Source organism: Chionomys nivalis, chromosome 5 (assembly GCF_950005125.1).
Source record: "Chionomys nivalis chromosome 5, mChiNiv1.1, whole genome shotgun sequence".
Lineage (NCBI taxonomy): Eukaryota > Metazoa > Chordata > Mammalia > Rodentia > Cricetidae > Chionomys > Chionomys nivalis.
Genome location: NC_080090.1, coordinates 99,372,335 through 99,400,270, shown reverse-complemented (window position 1 = coordinate 99,400,270; position 27,936 = coordinate 99,372,335). Strand labels below are relative to the sequence as shown.

At 47.1% G+C, this 27,936-nt stretch overlaps 1 protein-coding gene across 1 annotated transcript in view; it reads right to left on the bottom strand.

The window, feature by feature from the left end:
• Positions 1-27,936, bottom strand: part of Cfap221 (cilia and flagella associated protein 221) — a 72,670-nt gene that overhangs the window by 28,771 nt on the left and 15,963 nt on the right. The window contains exons 7-14 of the mRNA XM_057770357.1: positions 15,480-15,583; positions 8,397-8,556; positions 6,797-6,914; positions 6,600-6,711; positions 6,301-6,409; positions 3,484-3,571; positions 1,615-1,704; positions 29-127 (exon numbers count right to left, since the gene is read on the bottom strand). Of these exons, the coding sequence (XP_057626340.1) occupies positions 29-127; positions 1,615-1,704; positions 3,484-3,571; positions 6,301-6,409; positions 6,600-6,711; positions 6,797-6,914; positions 8,397-8,556; positions 15,480-15,583 (880 nt within the window). The remainder of the gene's footprint in view (positions 1-28; positions 128-1,614; positions 1,705-3,483; positions 3,572-6,300; positions 6,410-6,599; positions 6,712-6,796; positions 6,915-8,396; positions 8,557-15,479; positions 15,584-27,936) is intronic.

Genomic DNA, 27,936 nt, shown 5'->3' with positions numbered 1-27,936 from the left:
AAGATGGTAATCCAGAGCTGATAGTTACCTTGTGTGCTATTTGCTGGAACCGTCTTTGTGCCCGGAATCTCATGAGCCACATGTTATTGACCAGTGGATCAAAATTAGGATGGAATTCCTGGACTTTCTGTGAATACAAAAGCATGGGTACATCTTACATTCAAACATAAACTCTTCGGCGTGAGCATTAATAAACGTTTTAGAGAGTGATCTCTGACTGGGAGTGATGAGACATGCCTGCAATGCCAGTATTCAGGAGGCTGAGGCAGGAGCATCGTGGATTGGAGGTGAGTCTGGCCTACTTAGCAGAACCCTATCAAAACAAGCAGAAACAGGGGGCAGCAAGGTGGCTCAGAGACTACAGGTGCTCGCCACCAAGCCTGATGACCTGAGCTCAATCCGGAACTGCCATGTTGGTGCTGGGAATTCAACCTTGGTCTTCTGGAGAACAGCCAGCGCTCTTACCACTGAGCCATCTCTCCAGGCACCGCTTCCTTCCTTCCTTCCTTCCTTCCTTCCTTCCTTCCTTCCTTCCTTCTTTCTTTTCTTTCTTTCTTTCTTTTTTTTTTTTTTTTGAGATGGAGTCTCTTGCTGAAAGTAGAGCTCACTAATTTGAACAGATTGGCTCTGTACCCCAGTGCCGGGGTTACAGGCACACGTAACCGTATCTGGCTTTCTGTGTGGGTGCTGGGATTGAACTCAGGTCTTCAAGCTTGTATGGCACACACTTTACCAACTGGTCATCTCCCCAGACCATAATCGTAAGTTTGAACATTTTAGTTGCAAATATGTCATAGTATCCTAGTTCAGTTTAGCTTGTCATTGTCTAGAGACATCTGAGAGAGGCTCGGTGGAGGAGTCACCTGAATCCGGCTACCCAGTGGGTGGATTAGGGGTGGTGTTGGGGGGGTCCCGGGGCTTGTCTTGATTGTTAAGTGATACAAGGGCCCAGCCTACCGTAGGCAGCACAATGCCTGAGTAGGTGGTCCTGAATTATTTAAGAAAGCTGAGTGTAAGCCTGCGTGTGAGCCAGCTTAGCAAGTGTCCTCCATAGGTTCTGGGTACTTCTTTGTCTGTGAAGTAAGTTTCTGGAGTAGCACGCAGGCCTGTCTGGGAGCTCCTGTTTGAGTGCTCTCAATCACAATCAATAGATTGTGATTCACAGTTCTGAGCCAAATAAACCTTTGCTCCCCTAAGTTGTTTTTTGGTATAAAACTTTATTCTATTTTAAATTATGTGCCTATGTGTGGCTGTGCTCCTGTGTGTGAGGTACCAGTGGAGTCCAGAAGGGGGCGCCAGATCCACTAGAGCTGGAGTTCCAGGAGTTTTTGAGCCGCCTGACATGAATGTTGGGAACTGGACTCGGGTCCTTGGAGAACACAGCATTGCCCTCTGGCCCACACAGCCACCTCTCCAGGCTCCTTAAGTTACCCTTGGTCAAAAGGGAAACCAAGACACACAGGACGACTGCACCCTGTGTCCTGGAAATATAAGCACACTAAAAACAATTGTTCCGTCCTGGTGAAGGGATCTCTATAAAACTCATTGATGTCTTTAGAGATGAACTGTTCAAGAACCGGCTTGATTAGATCTCAAGGGAAGAGAGTTGCTTACATCTTCCAGGTCATGGACGATCCGCTTGTTGATCCGTTCAGTCTGGACTCGTTGAAGCTCTTCCTCTAACACAGGGTCACCCCGGGTTTGCTAGAGTTTTATATGAGGAGACATATTAAAGTCAAAGACAAATATATAACATTTTATTTTTAAGGCTTGTAGAAAGCCAGGTGGTGGTGGTGCAACTTTTTAATCCCAGCACTTGGGAGGCAGAGGCAGGAGGATCTCTGTGAGTTCAAGGCCAGCCTGGGCTACAGAGTGAGTTCCAGACAGCCAGGGATACACAGAGAAAAGAAAAACCATATCTTGAAAAACAACAAAATCAAAAAAAAAAAAAAAGAAAAGAAAGAAGAAACGAAAAAAGAAAGAAAGAAAAAAAGAAAAAACCCTAAACCCAAAACTACCCCTCCTACACATACACACGCAACCCAAAACAACCAAACAAAAAACAAAACAAAAACAAAATAAAGCTTGTAGGAACCTGCTGTGCACTGGGTCACCCATGCCGTGCCATGGAGAGCTGGCAAGTTAAAGTGTTCACTCTTCTTACAGTTCAGACATGGGAGCTTTAATAGGAACAAGTGACAGTCTCTGAGGATGACCTTCAACTTCTTTCTTCCTGCCTCTACTTCACAGAGCACACTCCCCCCCCCAAGCTAGGAATCAGGCCCTCACAAAACATGGGCCTTTTTTTCTTTTTGGGTAACTTGATTGCAGGTCCTCCAGTGTGAACTCTGTTTATGACAACACACAGTAATGCCCAAAAGACAGTGATGCCCAAAAGGTGGTAATGCCTGAAAGGCAGTAATGCCTAAAATGAGGTAACGTCTAAAAGGTTGTAATGCCCTAAAGGCTGGCCACAGGGCCTGGAAAGGTGGCTACTGGGCTCTCAGAGGAGCCTACCATTGTGTGGAGTGGCTCACAACTGCCTAGAACTCCAGCTCCAGGGGAGCAGGTGCCCTCTTCCGACCCTACCGGCATCCCACTCGTGGGTGTATACTCACACACAGATGTACATGTACATATAATTTGAAATAAAATATATATTTTTTAAAAAAATCATTGACCATGCCTCTCTTCCTATTCACTGAGACCCTGGAGTTCACAAGTTCACACTACTAAACTTTGCTGTTTTTTTTTTTTTTTTGCGGGGGGAGTGACCTGGGTCCCCTATAGGTCATGCCAATGTCTCCACCCCTAGCACCTTAGCACATGACTATACTTGGCATCCAACTCTGGGGTGGCTCCTGACAGCGGTTTGGGGACTCTCATCTTCATGTTCTGCAGACCACAGGACAGGTGCCTTACATCCAGACCACGGCCTGAGTCTGGGTCATCTCTGTCTGAAGGTCTTTGTTCTCTCAGATAATTCTTGCTTTCTTTTTAGATTGAACTTTCTCTCTTGCTCTGGCTTGGGACTGTGCCCAGCAGACCCAGCAGAGGTCTCTGGTGTCATCTATAGACACCCTTGATTTATAATTATAATTAGCAATGTGTGAATGATTAGCCCCTGCCTTTCTCTCTCTCCTCTCCTCTCCTCTCCTCTCCTCTCCTCTCCTCTCCTCTCCTCTCCTCTCCTCTCCTCTCCTCTCCTCTCCTCTCCTCTCCTCTCCTCTCCTCTCCTCTCCTCTCCCCTCCCCTCCCCTCCCCTCCCCTCCCCTCCCCTCCCCTCCCCTCCCCTCCCCTCCCCTCCCCTCCCCCACCCTCTCTCTTGAGCCCAGGGCCTCACACCTGCAGGGAAATGCTCTGACACCCAGTGGGACTCTTGGTTCTCTATGTATTTCTTGTTCCTGATTCTGCGTCTTGCATACAATAGGAGTTAAAAAGACAAAGTGAAATGAATGATATAGAATAAGCAGCCGTTCTGACCTTGTACTGCTCATGTGCTTTCTGCTGCTCCTCACAGTGCTCCTTTCTATACCTAAACGATGTGTGATCTTTGCCAAGGTGCACCTGCCTGCAAAAGAAAAAACCTACCTCTAGAAGCCATTAACAAATATGTATGTTAGCCCTATTTTATAACCAATGAGGAATGGGGAAAAACTGGAAGGAGCCAGCTCTGGGGTGAACAACACGTCCCAGGAGATGAAGCTTATCACAGGGCGGTGGTGGCACAGTCCTTTAAACCCAGGACTTGGGAGGAAGAGACAGGCAGATCTCTGAGTTCAAGGTCAGCCTGGTTTACAGAGCGAGTTCCAGCACAGCCAGAGCTACATAGAGAAACTCTGTCTTGAAAAACCAAAACCAAAACGAAGGAGGAGGAGGAGAAGAAATGAAGCTTATTTTCTAGTGATTCTTGCTGAAATATTTATAAATTAATACAACAGTGGTGTGAGAGACAGTTCATTCAGTGAAGTGTTTGCTTTCAAGCATGAGGACCTGAGTTCAACCACAGGACCCTTGGACAAAAAGCCAGGAGTGGTGGTATGCTCTTGTTATCTCAGTACTGTGGAGGTGCACATCCACCCCAGGACAGCCGGTCTGCTTGGTGAGCTTCAGCCTAGCCAGAGGACCTGTCTCAGAAAACAAGGTTGGGTTGGAGAGACAGCCCAGTGGTTAAGAGCACTGACTGCTCTTCCAGAGGATTGGGGTTCCATTAGTAGCTCCCACATAGCAGCTCACAAGGGACGGTAACTCCAGTACCAAGGGACTTGAAGCATGCTTCTGGCTTCCGCTGGTACCACACACGCACTGACAAACATGCGGACCAAAACAGAATACACATAAAATAAAATAAACATTTTTTTTTTCTGGAGACAAGGTTTCTCTGTATAACAGTCCTGGCTGTCCTGAAACTCACTTTATAGATCAGGCTGGCCTCAAACTCACTGAGATCAACCTGCCTCTGTACCACCACCCCCGACCTAAAATAAACAATATAAGGTGGATGACCCCTGAGGAGCAACACCAGAGGTCGACTTCCAGCTTCCACAAGCACACTCTCTCCTCTCACACACTCACACACATTCACACACAACCTAACACACATTCTGTCTCTCACACAAACACACCCACACACCCGCATACTCTTTCTCTCACACTTATATTCACACAAAACTCACACAATTCACTCACACTCTGTCACATGCACTCACACAATTCACTCACATTATCACATGCACACACACTCACACAATTCACTCACACTCTGTCACATGCACACACACTCACACAATTCACTCACACTCTGTCACATGCACACACACAATTCACTCACATTATCACATGCACACACACTTACACAATTCACTCACACTCTGTCACAAGCACTCACACTCACACAATTCACTCACACTCTGTCACGTGCACACACACTCACACATATTCACTCACACTCTGTCACGTGCACACACACTCACACAATTCACTCACACTCTGTCACATGCACTCACACTCACACAATTCACTCACACTCTGTCACGTGCACACACACTCACACACATTCACTCACACTCTGTCACGTGCACACACACTCACACAATTCACTCACACTCTGTCACATGCACTCACACAATTCACTCACATTATCACATGCACACACACTCACACACTATCATACACACATATGTCTCTCACACACAAATACACTTACGCACCCACTGTCTCACACTCACACATGTACACTTTTTCTCACGTGTACCCCAAATGTTCAGCATCACTAGTGGTCAGGGAAATGCAGATCTAAGCCATACAAATCAGCAGATGTTGCAGAGGTAGAAAACCCGCAACTCCCCAGTGTTGCTGATGAGAGTGTAAAAACAGCCTCTGGCTGACATGTGGCAGACTGCACAGTGTAATATCACACAGTTACAGAAGGTGAACTAGCCGTAAATGCTGAGATGTGGACGAATCATAAAAATATTTTGAATGACAGAAGCCTGTGACTAAACCTTGCACCATTGGCTAGTGCATTAATTTAATATCTGTTTCAAACTGTAAATTAGAGGAGATTAAAGATTAAATATGAGAGGTGAGATGGCTTGGCAGGCAGAGGAGCTTGCGACCAAGCCTGACACCCCGAGTTCAATCTCCGGAACCCACATGGCGAAAGGAGAGAAGCAACTCTTCCAATGGTCCTCTGGCCTCCACGGTGTCTCATAGTATGTACGGTCCACACCCACAGTAAACGAACAAACAAATGTTTTAAGTTTAACTACACGATTTAAGAAATCAAATATGTGTCTAGGAAAAAACAATGGAGCGTGTGCATTTGAACTGGCTCTTAAGGAAGCTGAACACGCGGCCTGGCTCCTGGGGTCCTCTATTTTAAAGTAACACAAACAGAAAAGTCCATTTGCTCCAAGAAGCACAAGAATGCTTCTGTCTGAACTTGGCCAGGAATGTCCCTAGCCGCTCCCACTACATGGGGCTCACCCCAGGTAGGTCTGGGAATAGGGACTGGGTGGCAGGCAGCCCCAGCTGGCAGGGAGGAGGGGCCAAGCCCAGCACAGTCCACTGCTGTCCTGCCCTGTCGGCTATGTGTAGGAAACAACATGTCTTAATTACAATAATTTATTTCTAATAGCCACCCATTCTGAGCTAGAAACACCGGCTGAGGAGACGGAATAATTGAATTCACCAAGGGAGTTTATCAATAATTGCAAGTCATTGTGTCTCCTGCGTCAAAGGCCGTCCCCTAAAAGCAGTCACCCTGTCACCTGGTGCACATTATCCCTCAATATTTACCACTTAAGATGGTTCTCGCTCTCCTCCAGGACATTCTGTCTGACTTTCTGTTCGAAAAGTGCCTCCTTCATCTGTCTGGTTTTGGAGATTTCATCACCCCGGTCCAGGACTGGAGGCAGGAACAGGCAGAGATCATGGCTGTAATCAGATCAGTCATTCCCCAGACAAACACAAGTTTCTAACCATGCCGCCTAACAGACATGTAACTGAGTTTTGTTCATGAATAATAAATGTGACTAGACACATTTCTTTCTTATTTTTCCCCAGGGACTGGTTTATGGCAGACCAATAGCTGTCACCTTGTTTTAATTCCTTAATCTTCAACTTTCCCGCTTCTTGGTTGAGGACAGTTGCTACGGCGAATGGATTCGACAGATCTGTTGGAAACCGCAGATCTTGGTATTCGATTTCCTGAGGGCCAAATCAGAGGGCATTGAGTTCTTTTCTCCCTGCCTCTCCATTCCACTGGGGGGGGGGTGTGGCCCCACCCACTTACCTTCATCTTCTGAGGTCTTGCCTTTGTGGGAGTTGGGTAAAATTGTATATACGCTGTTTTTTCTGGAGGAACATTTACTTTCTTAGAACGAGTATTTAATCTTTTGAACTCTTCTAATCTGGAGTTTAAGACATGATAAATTAGTGTATGATCCAACAGTTTGGGGTTTGTTTTATTGAATTATTTTTAGTTCATGATTGTTGCCTGTGTACTTGATCAGATCAAAAAGACTGCACCTGATTCCATGGAACTGGAGTTACAGATGGTTGTGAGCAGCCATGTGGGTGCTGGGAACCGAACCCCTGGGTCCTCTGAAAGAGCAGCCGGTATTCTTAACCACACTTAACCCATCCCTGCACCACCCCAGCTCAAAGTGTTTGCTTCTGTGTTCTTTCTGATAAAACTATCACCTGTGGATCAATATTATAACTAAATTAAAAGTAAGTGTGTGTGTCAAAAGGAATCTTTGGAAACAAATTTCATATCAGTATATTGACATATAACCGCATACATATGTGTATTTACTTATGTATGCACACATACAAACAGCAGTGGTTGCCTTCCCTCCCATTCTTAAAAAATACGTTTGTGTACATGTGTGTGTATGCACGTGTGTGTACATGTGTGTGTGCACGTGTGTATGTGTGTGTACATGTGTGCGTGCACACGCCATGGCATGAATGCGGAGGTCAGAGAACATACTCTTCTGCTGTGTAGGTCCCAGGGAAGGAGCTCGAGCTGTAAGCACTGGCAGCAAGCACCCCCCTCCCTTCCCTGCTGAGCCATCGCTCCTTTGCACTCCTCATGAGGATGAAAAGTGGAAACACAACAGGCTAGGGGATGCTCTGGTGGTCTAGTAGCATCTATTCCTATTCCTAGTCTGCAGCTCTTCAACAGCTAAGGCTGATTACTTTAGAAATCGTGACCTACCTTCCTAGTGAAAGAATAATCACGCTCTTTGAAAAGCAGAAACAAAACCGGGGTGGGGCTCTAGCTGGGTCAGCAGAACACCTGCCCCTACGCTTTAAAGCCTTTTACGTAGATTCATCTTGTAATATAAATGTTATAAATGTAAATATAAATATAAGCTTGTGGTGCTGGGTTGCACCTGGGGCTGCACAATTGCCAGGCAAGGGGCCAGTGACTGACCTGCACACTCAGCTTTCAAAACAAATTTCTGAGTGGGTTACAAGGAAAGAGAGAATTTGGATTTTTCTTATTTTTTCAAAGGCAGGTTCTTGCTATGTAGTTCAGATGTGCTCTGACATCATGCTCTTCCTGCCTCAGCCTCCTCAGTGATGGAATCCCAAGTGTGCACCGCAATGCCCATAACTGCACTGGATTGGAGTTTTCATGAAGCAAGTGTGAAGAAAAAAATCTGGACTGCGGCTACAACTCAGTCGGTAGAGTGCTTGTCTAGAATGCCCGGAGCCCTGGATCCTATCCCCAGCACCATACACACTGGGTGTGGGGTGCGTGTCTGTAACCCCAGCTCCAGAGGTGGAGGCAAGCAGAATGGCAAAGTTATCTTGGTTCCTTAGCGTGTCTGAGGTCAGCCTGGGCTACATGAGTAGACAGAAACACGACAGAGAAGTCATACGGTAAGGCCATGTTGGGGTGGCAGCTTCCGGTGAAGACACATTCGTACGGCTGGGAGTTGAACTGCGAGATCCACAGCTGAATTTTTATTTGCGCCATCCCGTACTGGATGGGCGTGAACTTCACAGTTACCTTGGCCTTCCCATTAGCTGGGATTATTCCTGTGAGGAGAGAGGGAGGGGGGAGAGAGAGGGAGAGGGGGAGAGAGAGAGAGAGGCGGGGGGGGGGGGGGGGGGAGTGACTGTATCAGTTACTACTTTCCTTATTGCTGAGGAAACACCCGACAGACGCAGTTTAGGGCAGGAGGGTGTGGTGAGCCCACAGAATCACACAGTAAATGTGCAGCGAGATCGGTGGGACCAGTCCACAGGAAGTGCACACGTGCACATCCACTCGGAGTAACCCGTTTTTGCAGAACTACGGGGACACCTGGCTTTTGGCTAAGTCGCTGTCAAGTCTGTAGAAATCCTGAGAAATCATGTCATTTCTCCCAGCAGTATAAACCTGACTTTTCCTGTAAGGGCAACCGGATACCCCCTACCCCTCATGCCCCACCCCCTCCCCTGACAGCATGAAACCATGGTATGAAAAGGATTCCCTCAGTCAAACCTTTGTTCTCACAGCCAAACTCTGCTCCCCCAGACTCCATCAACAGCACTCGCTGGTAAGAAAGGAGCCCGATACAGGGGGCGATATGTCTGCTCTACAGCAGACTCTGGAAGGCGCGATCTACTGCCCCCCTACCTAACAAGCTACTAATACTGTGTTCACTCCTCACCTTGGTTTCAACTAACATAAGGTCACAGCCTAGGGAATTAACTGCCTATACAGGGAAAAGGCCTGAGTCGCTAAAACTATCTTCAGAGAGAGAAATTCTCACTTGGGCACCCTGCTGGAGTCAAAAGCAAGCAGGCTCCCCAGAAGAGATTCCTTTTAACTCAACCGGCTAGCCGCTAATCAAATCAAACCTGCAGGTTAGTATAGCTACAACACGGTGTTCCCAGCTGCCAGGGAGCTTCCACAGTCACGCCCCCTCTTGCCAGACCCACCAGCTTCTGTGACTCTGTAAAAAGCACACTTGATACTCCTGTTAGCGCTTATGGGATTGCTGACTTGTCTTTATGCCCACATAAACAGAAAGCTGTGTGGAGATTGCCCCTTATGTGGCTGCTTCGCTTCTTCGTTCCCAGGGATAAAGACCATGTAATGGTAACACACGTGAGTTGATTTATTTCGTTTACCCTCAGATCCAATTAGCCAGGTTTTCAGCTGCCATAGTGAATCTTTCTGGACCCTGAGAGGTTTAATGGGCTTAGCCCCAAAGCAAACCTCCATAGGAGGGGTTGATTTTGACTCAGAGTTTGAGGGTGCAGTCCATCATGGTGGGAAGGCACGGTGGCAGGAGCAGGAGGCAGCTGCTCACATGGCATCCACAGTCAGGAAGCAGAGAGATGAGCACTGTGCTCAGCTCACTTTCTCCTTTTTATTCTGCCTGGGACCCCAACCCGTGGAATGGGGCTGCCCACTTTGATGGACCCACCCATGCCCTGCCCAGAAGTCCCTCCCTCCCGCCAGCATTGCCAGGCAAGATCAACCATCACGGAGGTATCTGCTGTGCTCACCAAGTAAGGCTGCAGAGGCGACACCAGCCCCGCCTTCCCAGCACAGCATAGGTGTGCCTCTGCTCGCTCTACGAGCTCTTCATTAAGTGCACACAACTCAGCTTCTGAGTGCTGACACAGACCTTGTTTACCAGCGACGACACAAATCCTTTCCAACAATTATCTGATTGTGTAGTTATACAGATATGGTCAAATCCATCTGCATTAGTGGCTCAAATGTAAATTCCCAGAATATTGACCCTAGAGCAAGTGAGCAGCATGCAATACCAATGCTGTAATCAACATGGAAAACTAGGAACACATACCTAGGGGTTTTGGTGCAGATAGTTCAGTTCCCTGTGTTTTTCTGTAGCTTTATTCTTCCTTCCCTCCCTCTCTCCCTCCCTCCCTCCCTTTCTCCCTCCCTCCCTTTCTCCCTCCCTCCCTCTCTCTCTCCTTGTCTCCTTCCCTTCCTCCCCCCTCCTTCCCTCCCCCCTTCCTTTCTTTAGTGTTGGGGCTGGAGCCCAAGGCCTTATCCAGGTTTGGCAAGTACTCTACCACAAAACTACACCCCAGACCTCCTCCTTTTAAATCTTTAGATGAACTGGTATTCCTTCTACTGTCAAACAGCACACTATGCCATATTACTTCTTTGTATCCCTGGTGCCAATTGGGCTTAGAACACTGTATGTGCTGGGGTTGTCAGGGTCACAGCCTGGGCCTCCACATTCTAACCAGTCAGGCTGTGCCATTCATCCTCAATAAGTCATTAAAGAGACAAGCTAACAGTGAAAAACAGAAGGAAGAGATTCAGCCAGTGTGTCTACATTGGGAAGGGGAATCAAGAGGTCCAATGACCCCTAAGTCCACCCATGGGGTCCTCACATGAGGTTCAGGTTTAAACAGAAGGCCAGAGCTGTGTGCATAGCTAAGCTGTCCTGGCCAAGGTTTGGTTCTGCCCATCATTATGCCAGGATCCTTGCAAGGTGACCTGACAGGTTGTGTGGGTCCTACCTGAATCTTTGTTACCTTCCAGGGAAATTGCAAACTCCCAAGACAGACACCAGTTCACAGCTATTTTATCTACCTGAACGCTTCCTATAGTCAGTTAATAGTTTCTAAGAGAGGGGGAGACATTCTTCCCAGTGGGGTAGCCCCTGGCAAGGTGTCCATGCTCCTGAAAGAACCCTTGTGAAATGCACTGGAACACACAGACATGGAAGCAGCTGGGAAGAGCGAGATCAGTGGGAAAGGTAGGGGGACAGAGGAGCATAGTGGGGGTGAATGTGACCAAAACGCATTACATACATGTGTGAAAACACCGTCACAAGCCATTATATCACATAAATAACATGGAAGACTGGGGAGGTGGCTTGCTGCACAAGCGTAGGATCTGAGCTGGGTCCGCAGCACCCACGGAAAACCTGACAAAGCAAACTCATCTGTAACCCCAGCATTGGGAGGAGTGGAGACAGGTGGATGCCTGGAGCCCACAGGTCAGCCTAGCAGAGACAGTGAGTGATCCTTAAGGTAGACATCTCAATGTGTGTGTGCATGCGTACACCCACAGAGCAAATGCATGCCTGCAGCACACACACACATGCACATATGCACACACACAGAATGTGGGCATTTGTTAATTTCCTGAGCACGGATAGAGGTCAAAATTGTTAAGTGGTGGCCACTATTGCATCTTAAGCCCATGGCCAGGTAGAAAGAGTCACCAGATACAATGGGTCTGCAAGCCAACATTTGGGTAGAAATCCCAGCAGAAGAGACTTTAGTACCTTGACCACCACTTGGTCAGAGCATCACTCTGTGGGACCTGCAGATCATCCGGGATTTGAAGTCCGGAGCATCCCACTGCTTTACTCCAGCTCATTAACTTAAAGACACAAGGACAAGCTCTGGGGTGAGGATTAATGCTTACCTTGACCTGGGAGATTTATTTTTTTAAGTGCTCCCTGCCTAGACAATACATAAAGCCCGCTGTGGAGATGTAGCCCAGGCAACCAGAGTAAGCGGCTTTTTGTTTTGTTTAGTACAGCTCTGTCACTTGAACACAGTGGTGGCAGGCTGTGCAATGTTGACAGCTGTAGAATATGTGCCAAGTTTTGACAGCTACTGCTTGGCCAAAACTCTCGGTGGCACAAAGGAGCGATGGTGCCCTGTGTTTTATAAGCGCGAAAGGTATTCTTAATATTTAACCTCATTTGAAAGTGTCTACCTCAGGGCTGGGGGCGTGGCTCGGTCTGTAGGGTGCTTGTCCTGCATGTATGAAGATCCCCAGCCCCACACAAACCAGTGTTAGTGGTGCCAACACTCGGGAGTAGAGGTAGCAGAATCAGAAGTTCAAGGTTATCCTTGGCTACATCATGACTTCTAGGCCACCCTGCAAACAAGCGTGTCTGTGCAGCAGGCAGTGAGGTGGTTCTCAGTAAAGGTGAGTGCTGCCAAGCCTGACAACCTGAGCTTGACCTCCAGACCCTTATGGCTGAAGGAGAGAACAAACTGGAAAGCTGTCCTCTGCTCACAATACAAACACATGCACACACAAGTACATGAAAGAAATACATGAAGAGGTAACAAGAAACGTAAAGCCCAGACCACTATTCTTGGGTCAGTTACAGATCACTACCTTCAGCACAACCAGGGATAATGTTAAGTCATAGGGCAGGAAGCAGGGTGATGTATCCCAGGACTCGAGAGACCATCGCAGAAGCATCTCCAGGTCCAGGCTGCTCTGCGCTACCCAGCAAGACAAACAATAGCAAACAGAAACGAATAATAGCAACAGCAGAAAGCTCAAAGCCAAGAAAGTCCTGGCTGCAAAGATGGCTCAGTGGTTAAGAGCATTTGCTGTTTCGGTTGATAACTTGGGTTTGGTTTCCAGCACCAACATCAGGCAGCTGCAGGGGATCTAATGCCATCTTCTGACCTCCATAAATACCACATGCAGGTGGCATACATACACACAGGCACACGCCCAAATAAAAATATAAAGAAGGCCATAGTTTATCAGTGTAAGGATTATGAAGAACACACAACAACACTGAACAATGAAGTCACCACCAGGAAACAATGCTGTGTCATTTCCTAGGTGACACTAATGTAAAGCAGACAAGGGTGTACTTAAATATGTAAATAAAGTAATATAAACATATACAGGGACATATTAAATATGTAAATAAACTAATAGAAAATATAAGATGCATGGGCAGTAACTAACGGAAGATGAAGAAAACCAAAAGCACATTATTTTTTAGGGCAGTAAGGCCTGCACAGGGAAACCTTCTAAAAATCATCCATACTGTCTTAGTTAGGGTTTCTATTGCTGTGAAGAGACACCATGGCCATGGATGCTCTCAGAAAGAAAAACACTTAATCAGGTGGCTTACAGTTCAGGGGTTCAGTCCTCTATCATCTTAGTGGGACATGGTGGCATGCAGGCAGACACGGTGATGGAAAAGGAGCTGATCTTGGTCCACAGGCAAGAGAAGGAAGCTGGGTGCTGTGCTGGGCATAGCCTGAACATATGAGACCTCAATGCCCACCTCCACAGGGACACACCTACTTCAATAAGGCCACCCATGCCACTCCCTATGGCCAAGCATTCACGGACAGGAGTCTATGGGGATCATTCTGATTCCAGCCACCACAGCCACCTTGCTCTTGGAGACAGGGCCTCTCACTGAACACAGAGCTCACTGGTTGGCTGTTATCCAGCCTGCAAGTGCCAGGGCTCCTGCCACTGCATCCCTAGTGCTGGGATTGTGTGCAAGCACCTTCAAGCCTGACTTTACGAGGATGCTGGAGACTGAGGTTGTCCATTATGACAAGCACTTCACTGTCTGGCCTCTCTTCAGCCCTGTTCTGTGTCCTTTTGAACTCTGTTATTGGCCTCGGTTTCTCTACTGCACACTTACTCCCTCTAACGGAAACCTGCTGCATCTCTTGGCCCCACCTTTGGTAACCACTGGTCTAGTTTCCATGAAATAATTTTCAAAAATTGTTTGTTTGTTTGTTTGTTTGTTTTGGAAGCAGGGTCTCTGTGTGGTTCTGGCTGTCCTGAAGCTCCCTATGTAGACCAGGCTGGCCTGAAACTTACGGAGATTCATCTTCATCTCCCTCCTGAAGCTCCCTATGTAGACCAGGCTGGCCTGGAACTTACAGAGATCCACCTTCATCTCCCTCCTGAGTGCTGGGATTAGAGACATGCATCAGTACACCTGGTCCAAAATAAAAAATGGAGACAGGGTCTTCTGTGTCCCAGGCCTTCCGTTTCTGTGCTGAAGATGACCATGGGTCACCCTGGTTCTCTCTCTCAAGCGCTGGGATTGCAGGTTACATTTACACTGGGCTGAGGGTGGAGCCCACAGTCCCTTGCGTGCCAGGCAAGCACCCTGCCAACTAAGTTACGACCTATGAGATCAAAAGTTTTAGATTCCACACATGTAAATGAGATCAGCTGCATTTTCATAAGCTTTAAAGTTCCTCCCAGCAGCTCAGAAATGCAGATTATTCCCCATGAATTGTCATAGAGCCGTCTAACCTCATGCTTTAACATTCTAAGATTTAGGGTCCCACTGCCTGTGGGATTTGGGGTAAGCTAACCTCTGTAAGACTCAGTTAACAGATGCATGGTTTAAAGGTCATCTACGGACAAACTGTTGATAAGTTCTTGCACTGGTGTTGTGGAGGAAGGCACGGAGAAGGCAAGGCCCTCTTCCGCCTAGCAGAGGCGAGTCACAGGCCACTGCTGTTGCCCATAGCCTGGGATAATAGAACGGCCCCAAGGATCACTGGGCCTACATCACAATTCTCTTTGGCCACTCAGAAACTCTGCAACTCAGTTTGAATACCTTAACTGAGGCTCAGTTTTCTCATCTGTAAAATGGGACAAGGATGCACTGGTCTGGGATAAGCGCCAGTGCATAACATCCATCTGAAGACTGAACTTCCCAGCCTTCAGGCCACACAAGCAAGTGGTTACTTATGCTGGGCTCAGTTACTACCAAGCTGTTTGGAAGAGCGAATGTATCCGTGGCATGCATTTATGTGTATGCATGTTTGTATGTATGTGTTCCCCAACCATGCTGGCTAATGTTTATTGCCACCTGGACTGGACTTAGAGTCATCATGTTAACATGACTCTGAGTGTCCATGAGTATGCTTCTAGAAATGTCTATCCGGGGTAAGAAGACCTGTCCTGGATGTGCTCAGCACTGCTGCATGAGCTTGGATTCTGGACTGAATGAAAAGAATGTGGGTTGAGCACCAGTGTTTGTCCCTCTGCTTCCCTACTGTGGATGCCACACAACCAGCTTCCTCATGCTCCTGCCGCCATGCCTTCCCCACCTAGGTGGACCATTCCTTTAGATTCTGGGACAGACAAACCCTTCCTTCCTTACACTGTTTTTGCCACAGCAACAAGGAAAGCGACCGATATTCCAAGCCCTGCCTCTGACCTGAGATGTCCTCACCTGACTTTGGCTCAATTGTAAAGGCCTGATGAGACCGCAGCAAAGTGATATGGAACTCGAAATCCACCGGGCAGCTGCACTGCAAGGGGATCACACAACTTTTGCTGCAAAACAAGCACAGAAGGAAAAGGAACACATCATTTTTCTCTCCAGCTTTCTTCTAACTAACCTAGAGAGGAGCAGAGACTCGGGAAGCACAGCAAGCAGCAGGAAGTGACACCCATCATCAACTGGCACTTCCTGTCCCACACTGACAAAAGATTTATTTTTGAAATAGGCTCTCATGTAGTCTGGGCTAGCATCAAACCTGCTACGTAGCCAAGTGTCTGGGTTCTGTTTCCAGAAAATACCTGACAGAAGCAACTTAAGGGAGAATGGGTTTGTTCATCTCTCAGGTTACCGCCTGGCATTGTTGTAGACAAACTGAGGCAGCAGGATCTTGAAGCAGCTACACCCATAGTCAAGAACAGAGAGCAGTGAAGTCATGCGTGCTTGCTTGTGCTCGGCTCGCTTGCTCCTTCTTACACAGTTCAGGATCCCATGCCTAAGGAACGATGCCCCCCACAGTGAACAGGTCTTCTCATATCGGTTAATGTTGTCGAGATAATTACTTATAGACATACCCTCAGGGCAACGTGATCTAGACAATCCTCACTGAGAGCCTCTTCTCTGGGGTCTCTAGATTGTCATGTTCACAGTTAAAACTGACCATCACACCAAGGATGATGTTGAGTTTCTGGTCTTCTTTTCTCTAGCTCATAGTGCTGGGATTACAGGTGTGCACCACCATGTGCTGATCACGCAGTGCTGAGGTTAGAACCCGGGGCTTTGTGCGCATAGTGGGCAAACATGCCACCAGCTGAGCTCCATCCCTTGTTCACACTCTTGGGAGAGCTCCATTGCACTCACTGTGAGTGCAGCTGCCAGGTTGGGGAGATCTGCTTTCTTGGGAAGTACCCACCTGGCCTACTCACCTGTGGAGATCCCCACCACACATGGGCCTTACCTGCCAGCAAGGTTTCCCTGGATTTGAAGGCCTATAAGGTGGAGTCATGTGTGCAGGAATCTCAGTGCTAGCCCAGATTCACACATACACACACACACACACACATACACACACACACACTGCTCAATAAATACTTGCTTTCCAGTAACTATTTAAGAGACTATAAATGTGGCTTTTAAAAGCATGTCCAAACCTTTTTTGAAATTAATTATCTTTTAAAAATCTCTGAAATATCCAGAATAGTTCAAATATAAGTATTTTTGAACAATTAAGATTTCTCTATTCCTTCCTAAGAACTATAAACTGTTACCAGAGAAGTAAAGCGCCACCGATTGACAGTCCTTGTCTATCTCGGCTACTTCCTCCTCTGCGGGGGTGACCCTCACTGGGGAGCTTCTGTTTAAAATTTCTACATGTTTGATGACATCACAGCATATGCTTGAGAAAATGTGGCTGCAGGAGGAGGAGGTGGCTGGTCACATCACAGCTACAGTCAGTCAGGGAGGCAGACAGTGACGCAGGAGGGGGAGGTGGCTGGTCACATCACAACTACAGTGATGCAGGAGGGGGAGGTGGCTGGTCACATCACAGCTACAGTGATGCAGGAGGAGGAGGAGGTGGCTGGTCACATCACGTCTACAGTCAGGGAGGCAGACAGTGACGAACGCTGCTCTTCAGCGTGCTCTCTCCTTTTTTATTAATCTGGAACACTACACGATAGGATGGCACCACCCACATGCAGGGTGTGTCTTCCCAGATCAGTTAAATTTCTTTGGAAATACCCTCACAGGCACACCCGTGTGTGTTTTCTAGGTGGCTTCAAACTCAAGTCAAATTCCCAGTGCACTCAAGCGCTCCCAACCATTGTGGTTACCGTCCTGAGAGCTGCAGAAGGGAAACCAGCTGATTCCAGCACAGATAGGAAAAGGGCTGACAAAGCTCACTCCTGGTCAGGTGCTGCTGGGAAAGACCGCCAGTTTTCTTCAGGGACACGGCCCTGGGTAGGTCGCCCATGCTCTGAAGCTGGCTCTACACCCGTGTGCACACAGGCAATACCACCTGGACCCAGTAGGGTATGTTTAGAAACTAGGAGAGGACATGAAGAGGCAAGGAAAGCCTAGATGGGGGTGCACGGGAGGAGCTGGAAGGAGGATTGGGGATGTATCATATTCATGAATGAAATTCTCTAAGAATAAGAAAAGATTAGCTGTCACACAGGGGCTCCCATGAAACAGCTGTTTTAAATGCTGTTCCTTAGCTGTGATGGTCTGTAATAGGGTAGGTATACTGGAAACACTTGAGTCCTCACAGAAGACAAGGCTGCCCCAGGCTACCAACAATGATACTTTCTGACATAAATCCTGGGTAATGGTCGCATGGGCTCCTTTCTTCATCCCGGTTTACAGGATTTTCTACCGAACCTATACATCCTGTTCCGCCTCAGCTTCCACTAGAGGTGTACAGCCAACCAGAACTCCCTGAGACGCACCCTGACTCTGAAGACCAGTAAGCAATAGTGGGTGCACTCCAAGGTGTGATGGCCAATCTAGACCGTCCACCTGACGTGAATTTAGAGTTTCCATGAACAGAGACTTCTGGGCATGTCTGTGAGGAACTTTCTAGTTTGGATTAGCTGTGGTGGGAAGACCTACCTAAGTGTGGATGGCACCATCCAAAGGCTGGGATCCTCGACTGAGTGAGAGGAGGAAGGGAGCTGAGCAGCAGCATCCACCTCATGTGTGTGTGTGTGTGTGTGTGTGTGTGTGTGTGTGTGTACAGATATCACGTGAGCAGCTGCCTCCCACCCATGCCGCCAGGACGGACTGAACCCCGGAACTCTGCGTCCAAATGAACCACTTTTTCAGTCGCTTTTGTCAGTTTTGTTGTTGGTTTGTCACAGCATCTAGAAAAGTCCTGAGATGGCTGGGCCACCTGAGGCCATCCCACCCCACAGGCTCAGGTCTTATCTAATGCACAAGTCCGTGAGCCCAGCAGGCACTCAGCACTGCACTGCATGGTGTCAGCCGCTCCACCCAAGCTGGTGAGGCTGACTGACAGCGTTTGTTACAGCAGCGGGGGCTGGAATCCACTCACGAAGACGGGAGCAGGCTGTAGGCAACGGTGTATAGTCCACATGCGGTTTCTGGGGATAAGGCAGGGAGCTATGACTCCCATGGGCACCTGCAGGTGTCAGCTCAGAGATGCCCCAGACAGGCCCTGTCTGATGTTCAAGGCTCTTCTGACAAATGCCACATGACTGAATGTTTGTGAACTGAAACAATTCCTCCAAAACTCCCATGGGTTCTTCCCATTGGTGATAAACGGCCCATTTTCAATGAACGCCTAAGCTCTGACAATTCTCAGAAAAGGTGTTGAGGTATTTGTTTAGCGATGATTACCAGGAGCCAGGTTCCTCATGCACTTGCCAACCTGGAAAAATAAACAGTTCCTTAAGGGAACAAAATTCCAGTCACTGTGACTCAGAAGGCACGTGACTGATGCAAGTCACCCAGGTTGCAGTGGAGTCTGCACATTTCTGTATGTGTTAAAGCCCTGAATGTATGGATGTGCACCGTATGGATGCTGGAACCGAGCCTCACTTTTCTACAAGAGCAGCAAATGCTCCTAACCTCTGAGCTATCCCTCCAGCCTCGTGTGTGTGTGTGTGTGTGTGTGTGTGTGTGTGGTCACACGAGTGCTGGTCTCTGAGATCCTCTGGAGCTGGAGTTACAGGGGACTGTAAACTGACAGATGGGGGTGCTGGAAAATGCCTCTACTGTGTGCACTCTTAATCAATGAGCCATCTCTCCACTCCTTATGTGACAGTTAACTTTAATTGCCAAAATGACATGCTCTAGAATCACCTCAGAGGCTTGCCTTGAACTCACCGAGATAGGCCTGACTTTGCCACCAGAGTGGCACAATTCGCCACAATACCGCCAGCTGTGTCAGATTATTTTAATTATACTAATTAAGGAAGGAAGATATCAGAAGGTTCCCTTGGCAGAGGGTGAGGGTGGGTGAGAGGAATTCTGAGCAGAAAATAAGCAAACATGGAGAAAGCAAGCCGAGCACTTGGAGCTGTGAACCAACTGAGCCCCTTTCCCCTTAAGTCGCTTTGATTAGGGCATTTTCTAACAGCGACAGGAAAGGAAACTGAGACAGTTAATAGGTGTGAGGTCCTTGGTTCAAACCCAGCACAAGGAAAAAGAAGACTGACGTTGTTTGGGGCTTGCTGAGCGTGGTGGTGCAAGTCTGTAGGAGGCAGGTGCAGGAAGGTCAGAAGTTCAAAGCCAGCCTGACAACTTTCTTGAGACAGCATCTCAAATAAACGAATAAACCTTCTCAGCACTGGAGACATGGTTTAGATAGGGAAGGGTGTTTCCTGAGCAAGCATGACGGCCTTAGCTCAAACACGAGGCCTCAGCGTACCAACAACCCTGTGCTGCGAGAGTGGAGAGGGGCCCAAGGGCGCTGGGGCTTGCCGGCCGCCAGGCTAGTTGCAGGGTCAGGGAGAGACCCCGACTCAGGGAAATGAGGCATTAAATGGTAGAGATGGAAACCTGATATTCTCCTTTGGCTTCTGCCTGAGTGTGTGCACACGTGCACACATGCTCAGCAACACACACACACATGTACACACACACATACATACACACACACATACACATACACATCAAACACACACAACTCTAAGCTAAATCCCTATTGATAAATCCACTAAAACTGACTTACAGTGAAGAAAAATACTTCATTCTTGTTGTTTCTCAGAAGCAAACAGAACCTTAAGTCAGAGTTCTTTGGTTCACAAATATTGGGTAACTAAAAACAGAAAAGCAAGTGGGAGCCACTGCTCTGGGAGGTGACCTTCACTTTCACCCCCTTGCTTTATTATTTAGTCATTTCATCAATCTTGTTAGGATTGTATACAAAACCACACTAAATACTTTAAAAGAATAAAAGAATCACTTAATGTTTTAAAACAAATTGCAACATAAACCTTTTAAATACTAAGCCTTTGCATTCTGTGTAAATTTCATCATCCTCAGAAGAGAGCACACATTTACCTTACAGAAAGTGAATATGAGAGAGAGGGGAGCGTGGGGGAGTGGCTCCATCAGTAGAGTGCCCGCCTAGAGAGCCTGAAGCCCTGGGTTCCTCCACAGCACCATAAACCCAGCCTGGTGGTGCAGGCCTGCGATCCTTCCATTTCGCAGGGTAAGGCAGAAAGATCAAGGCCATCCTCAGCTACACCGTGAGTTTGAGGTTAGTCTGGGCTACGTGGGACCTGTCGGAGGGAAGGAGAGAGAGGGAGGAAGGGAAAGGGAAGGATGGGAAGAAAGGAGACAGAGACGGAGAATAAATTCAAATTTCTCTCATCCCATCTCTGATTTCAATAAGAGTGAACTTATTGGAGATGACTTAAAATCAAATAAACTATTTAAAACTCTGGGTGTCTGGAGAGAGTCCTGAACACTTTACCATAATAGGATTTGGCTCCTTTGCTAGAGAATGAAGGGCAAGGGACAATAAGCATGACAGATGTGTGCTGTTCCACGGTGGCTGGACTCGGCAGCCATGACAATCTAACTGCTAGTTATTATGTTTTATAAAACTTTAGGGCAAGGCCTGTGGAAATGGAGCCTCAGTTAGATCTCACAACCCACATAAAAGCTGGGCAGAAATAAGAATGCACACACAGACAGGTATACACATATCCCACATAAGGGAATGCATACCACACACACATGTACACACACACAGAGGAATGCATACCACACACACTCATGCACACATACCACACACACATGCACACACACACCACACACGCATGCACACACACACACACACCACACACGCTTGCACACATACCCCCCATATACAGGAATGCACACCACATACACGCATGCATACACACACCAAGGAATACACACCGCATACACATGTACACACATGCACAAAGAGGAATGCATACCACACACACATGTACACACACAAGAATGCACACTACACACACATGCACACACACACACACACTGCCAAAATTGGGGGTCTACTTATATGACCTTACGTACACCTAGTACATAGATCCCACCTCCATCATGCACACTGGACCTTGGACATGTAGAACTAATGCATTTTCAAGTGGAAATGCACAAGTGAGCCTTCACTGGAACCTGATCGCATTGGTGCCATGAGTTTGGGACCAAGAACTGTGAGAAATGTTATATCCAAAGACTGACTTCATGTTTACATGCCTAAGTTAGGAAGATACTAAAATATTAATGTTAATATTTATTATTAAAGTCTTGATTTTCTATAATTAACTCATTGTATTTTTTTAAATTTTACAAACTTTATTACAGAAAAACTTGCAAATAAATAAAAATATCGCACACCAAAATTAGGCAGTCCCAAAGTCTACACAACTCAATGAATTTCTCTATAGTTAGAATTAGCGCCCACACCAGAAAATCCGCGGCGGAATTCCAACTACAAAAACAATCGGCTTTATCTCCTCTTCCGTGGCTGTGTCTGCTGCCTGCACTCAGTCCCCCATCCTCTTACACTTGGCCTTTCTTGTTCTAGTTTCTTCGTGTTACACTCCAGCCACCTGTGCAATTGTTCACATGTGTACATATGCTATTGACTAGATTCCACATGTGAAAGAGAACGTGTAGATGTTTTTATTTTTGAGATTATGTGACCTTGCTTAGTATCATACTTCCTAAATCTATTCATTTCCTGCAAAATTTAAAATTCATTTTCAAAGCTGAATAGTATCCATATATATATGCTTATATGTATGTGTGTATGTGGGTTTTTTTTTTTTTTGCACTAACCATTCATCTGTTGATGAACAGGTGGGTGACGAGGACTCTGCTATAGTGAATGAAGCAGCAATACACACAGGATACGATTCCTCTATGGCAGAGTCTATTATGTTTCTATTAGAGCGAAGCACTTGGTATGCACCATTGATAGAACACAATAGTCTGTGATCTGAGCAGGGTCATGCTGTGTGACCGCGTGCAAAAGCACATGCTCTGTGTCCAGAGGCTTCAGTGAGCACGCATGGTGTCTGCGTGTAACAGAGGCAAGCGCAGCTCAAACCCCTGAGATTCATAACACATTTGACTTTGAATAAATTGTTGGTTGACGTACATTTGGAAGTCTTTTTCTGTTGCCAAAGCTTTTACAGCCCACGTGTGCAATTATGACCAGCAGTTTAAGACACCAGGGAGCAGCCTGGATTCAGTGAGCTTGTCGCTCCAGACTTGATAAAAAATGCTCTTTTTTGGGACATTAATTGAATTGAATTTAGTAAAAGAAGGGGCCAGGGGCTGGGGGGTGGCTCAGTATGTAGTCTTGCTGGACAAGCATAAGGACTTAGGTTCTGATTCCCAGGATCAGTGGAAGCCAGGTATGGCTGAATGCACCTAGAACCCCAGCTCTGGAGTGGAGACAAGCCCATCTGGGATTACAGCAGGCTTCAGATCCAAGAAACACCGTCTAAAAGAATAAGGTAAAGAGTAGGAGAGGAAAATCTCTTAATGTCAATCTTTAGCACACATGAGTGTGCATGTGTGTGCACACACACTACATACAGAGAAGGCAGAGGAGACATGTATCTGTCACCTGTAGGGATACTATACAGCTTATTCACATTTTGTAAACACCTTCAGGTATGGGTTCCAGCTCAATGGTAGAACACCTGCTTAGCATGCATGAGGTTCTGGATTCAAATTCCAGCACCAAACCCCAAACCCCATTCTTTAAAAAAAAAACAAAACGTTGTGATAACGTTTACTATTTAAACATTTTAAGCATGCCATTCGGTGGCACTAAATATACCACACTGCTGTGCCACCTTCAGCCGCCCACAGGACCCTTTCTCTTTATGTAAACCCCGTCCCCATCATGCAGTAATTCACATTTCTCCCTCGCCAGCCGCTGGCAGCCGCAGTAGAACCCTCCCCAGGAATGTAATGACCGTAGGTTCTTCGTATGACTAGAACCTTACAGAATAAAATGCCTTTACAAACTGCATGCTAAGGGGGCTGGGAGCTAGCTCAGTGGTAAACCACTAGTTATGCGAGCTTAGGGACTTGCCTTGGCTGTAGTGGGTTTTGCAGTTTTCATGCCGATGCACTTTGGGTAGACGCTGCCATTCTTTATTTTATATTCTTAAATGTTAGGCACAGCAATTTATCCATGAATATTTTGTATGCCTCCGTGTGTATGTGTGTGTATGCGCACACATGCACACATGTGTGCAAGCCCTAAGAATCTCCCTTTCTCCACTTTATGCTGGGATCATAAGCATGTATTACTACCATACCCAGCTTTTGGACAAGGGTCTAGGGATCTGAACTCACGTCCTCATGTTTCCTGGCAAGTACTCACTGGATTGAGACATTCTCCAGACCTCGTGAAGACTTTCTCTAACAGTAATGATTGTCAGGACTTAGTATGCGATGCTAGCTTGGCTGTTTATGCATGGGTACTGAACGCATGAATTGTAGACTGGATGACTATTCTACCTTTAACTGCTCCCTATGCACACATCCGTTTGCCTTTGGAGCCTATCATAGGTTTAGTCCACTTTACCCACCACACAAACCACCCGGACGGTAACACAAAGGCTATGGGAGAAGAGCGGGTTAGAGTCTTAGCTAGGCTTTCTTTTGCTTTCTCCAGGATCCCCATATCCAGAATGTTGGAGAAAGATTTAAAAAAATTGTTAACTCAAGTCCTCTAGCAGAAGTTCCCTCTGTTGGTTACCTAAAGTTGGCACCCACTTCTGCTGAGTGAAGAGGCAACTCTTCAGTACTTGCTTTATTGGTCAGAGAGATCCCTAGAGTTCAGAGTGGGAAAAGTTTTCTTTCCTGCTCAGATTCAGAAAAGGAGACTGGCCCAAGAACAGCTAGATAGATATGTGTACAGTCAGAGCACTTTAAATCAAAGAAATTCTAACCACAGAAGAGAAAAATATTCAGAAAACAGAAACACAGGTACTTGTCAAGTGGCAGAGAGAGAGAGAGAGAGAGAGAGAGAGAGAGAGAGAGAACACACAGGAGTAGCAGCTAGAGGTCAACCCTGGCTCTTGCTCTTCACCCACCCTGTGTTTTGAGACAGGATCTCTCACTGGCCTGGAGTTCACCTGTAGAGTAGACTGGTTGTCCAGTGAGCCCCAGAGATTCTCCTATGTCTCTGCCTGCCCAGCGCTGAGAATTTAAGAGCACACAACTGTATTTGTTTTCTTTCTGTTTCTGTGACAAAACACCAGGACCAAAGCAACTTGTAAAAGAAAGCATGTAACTGGGTGTGTGGTTTCAGAGCCACAGAGCCATGGTAGCGGAGCAAAGGCACGGTGACATGAACAATTGAGAGCTCACATCTTGATGTATAAGCCGGAGGCAGAGAGTGGCACCCTGGGGATGCTTAACAATCTTTTGAAACCTCAGAGGCCTCCCCCTATACACACCTCTTCCAACAAGGTCACACCTCCTAAACCTTCCCAAACAGATATCCCATCTGGAACCAAGTATTGAAACATGTGAGCCCTTTTGGGGTTATTCTCATTCAGTCCACCAAAACCAAGCCAACTTTTTTTACGTGGCTTCTAGGGACTGGATTCAGTTCTCACTCTTGTGAGGCAGGCAGTTTAAAGTGGAGCCATTTCTTCAGCCCACGGCCAGTTCTTTCACCCAAATACTGATTTTGAGATGTACGCTAGCTGCTGTCCTGGAGACCCAGGTAGAAGCTGAAATAAAGAGGCAGAGACTTGGGAAGGTACTGCCTGCTGCCAGGATGTCTACAGGAGAAAAATAGCATGTTTATCTTTTAAGAGATTTTTAAAAAATATATTATACCATTATAAACAGTAACTCAATTAAGTAAATTGTTTAGCTGAATTTTTCATTCTGAATACAAATGAGGCGCATTATGTGGAAAACAGCTTGGAGGAGGCCCCGGGAGGGTGGACATCTGCTTCCTGGGCCGGTGATTGATGACCACAGTACAAGGCCTTGCTGTTTGCACCACTTTCTTACACGGTTTCCCCCTCAGCCCATAGCCTTGTTTGTGGCCCAAATGAGAGCCGGTTTCCAGACGGCAAGAGGAACTTGTGACTCAGGGAGATCCTGCTCCCTGGTGCACCAGCTTTGATAAAATGTCCATGTTGCCCACCTACAGGGATCAGCTGTTTGCTTCCCAAGAGCAGTCAGTTGGCATTTAGAGCTTGAGATGATGGAGAAGAAGGTACTGGTATGTACTTCAGTCAGAATGGTTTTGGAGAAATGGGGAGGAAGGCATGGGGCCAAGAACGGACAAGCCGGGTGCTGGGAGATGCTCGGGGGGGGGGGGTGCTGGAGTTTGAACGTGAAGCCTCCCCTGTTGGCGCAGATGCTGGAATATTTGCTATGGTGAGATCCGGGAGGGCTGCAGAACCTTTAGGAGGTAGGGGCCTTGCTGGAGGCCGTAAGTCCCAGGGGATGGGGGAGGCTTCAGGCCTCACCCCACTGGCAGTTCTCTCTCTTCTGTGTATGGATGAAAATGTGACCAACCAGCTTCCTGCTCCTATGGCCACCCCTTCCTGCCTGGAGTCATGTCTTCCCCACCTTGAGGACTCTGTCCCTCTCAAATGTAGTTCAAAGTAACCCTGTTCCTCTTTCAGCCATTTTTGTCAGGGTATTTGATCAGATCAGGAGAGGGGAGGTGGCCAGGGGAGGGCCAGGCACCTGTGCTGGGGACATGGAGTTCAGGACAGTAGGGATTTCCTAAGAGTGGACAGATTTATCCAAACACAGAAATAAAATAAAATAAAATAAAAGGTGCATGCCTTTAATCCCAGCACTTAAGAGGCAGAGGCAGGCAGATGCCTGAGTTTGAGGCCAGTCTGGTCTATAGAGGGAGTTCCAGGATGGCCAGAGCTACACAGAGAAACCCTGTTTTGAAAAAAACAAGCAATTTTTATTATTCATTGAGAGTGTCACACGTGTGTGTCCTGGTCCTAAGACAACCTGTAGGAGTGGGCTCTCTCCTTTGACCATATGGGTTCCTTCCAGGAGCTGAACTCAAGTTGTCTGGCTCAGAAGCAAGAACATCTTCCCACTGAGTCATCTCTCTGGCTGAAAAAAGGATTTCAATACTTTTCGTTTAGAGACCAGCTCTCTATTGTAACCTGAGCTCAGTATTTCAAGCTCTGAAGAGCCAACATGGCCACTCTGTATGTACAGTGAGCAGTCAATAGTATCTCCTTGACATCTCCAGGGCAGATGACACTATGCCTGCTGGTAGGCATTTAGTATTTGCTGGAAGAGTGAGGTACACATGGTTGGTATCAGGGAGATAGGTTGGTAAAAGTATGGGGACCTAAGTCTGATCCCCAGAACCCATGTATTAGAAAGCCAGGCAAGGTGGCCTGTGCATTTGTAATCCCAGTGCCGGGGAGGTGGAGACAGGCAGATCCTTGGTGCTCATGGGTCAGGTAGTCTAGACTACTGGGCAAATTCCAAACCAATGAAAGGCCCTGTCTCCAAAGAGTCAATAAACATAAACAAAAAGTGATTGGCGCCTGAGGAGCAACATCTGAGGATACCTTCTGGCACCCACTACAGATGCAAACATACACAGACACAGACACATGGACAGACATACAGACACAGACACATGGACAGACACACAGACACACAGACACACAGACAGACAGACAGACAGACACACACACACACACACACACACACGAGGATGAGATAGAAACTGAACCACAATTGGAATAATTCGCCATTTGCTCAACAGGAAGAGCAGACTCTGAGATCTGGTCTCACTTGCTTTCCTTTCTTCTGAAGAAGACTGGGTGATGGAAAATCATACGATCCAAGCTGGTCCTATAGACACAGTCACAAGTTCCGGCCTAATTCTTGAGCCCCTCCTGTCACCTCTATTCCAGGCTATCGTGGGCCACTGTCTTGCCTGCCATGAGAGGGTTCTATGAGAAGGACAGCTCAGGCAGCAGAAAGAGGACATGGGAAGAACCAGGGTGTTCCAATTGATTCTGGATCCAGCCCTACCTGGAGAGTTCAAGTAAGCCGATACATCCCTCTTCTTTCTTAATGACATTTTGACCTGGTTTGGTCGGATTCTTTGAACCGTGTTGTTTTGTCTTCTGCTGCTATAAACCCTGTCTAACTGAGGTGCAAGGACTAACCGTACCTAAAAAAAACCCACAAGTCTACATTTTCTCCTGTGAAGGTGTGTGTGTGTGTTGTGTGATGTGTGTATGTGTGTAGAAACACACACACATTGCCCCCCATGTGCTTCTGTGTGGAAGCCAGAGAAGCATGCCAGGGGACTTTTCCTGTCAACAGTCACATTATTGCCGCAGACAGGATCTCACTGAGCTTTGAGGGTCCTGTGTTTCTTCCTGTGATAAACACCATGCCCAAA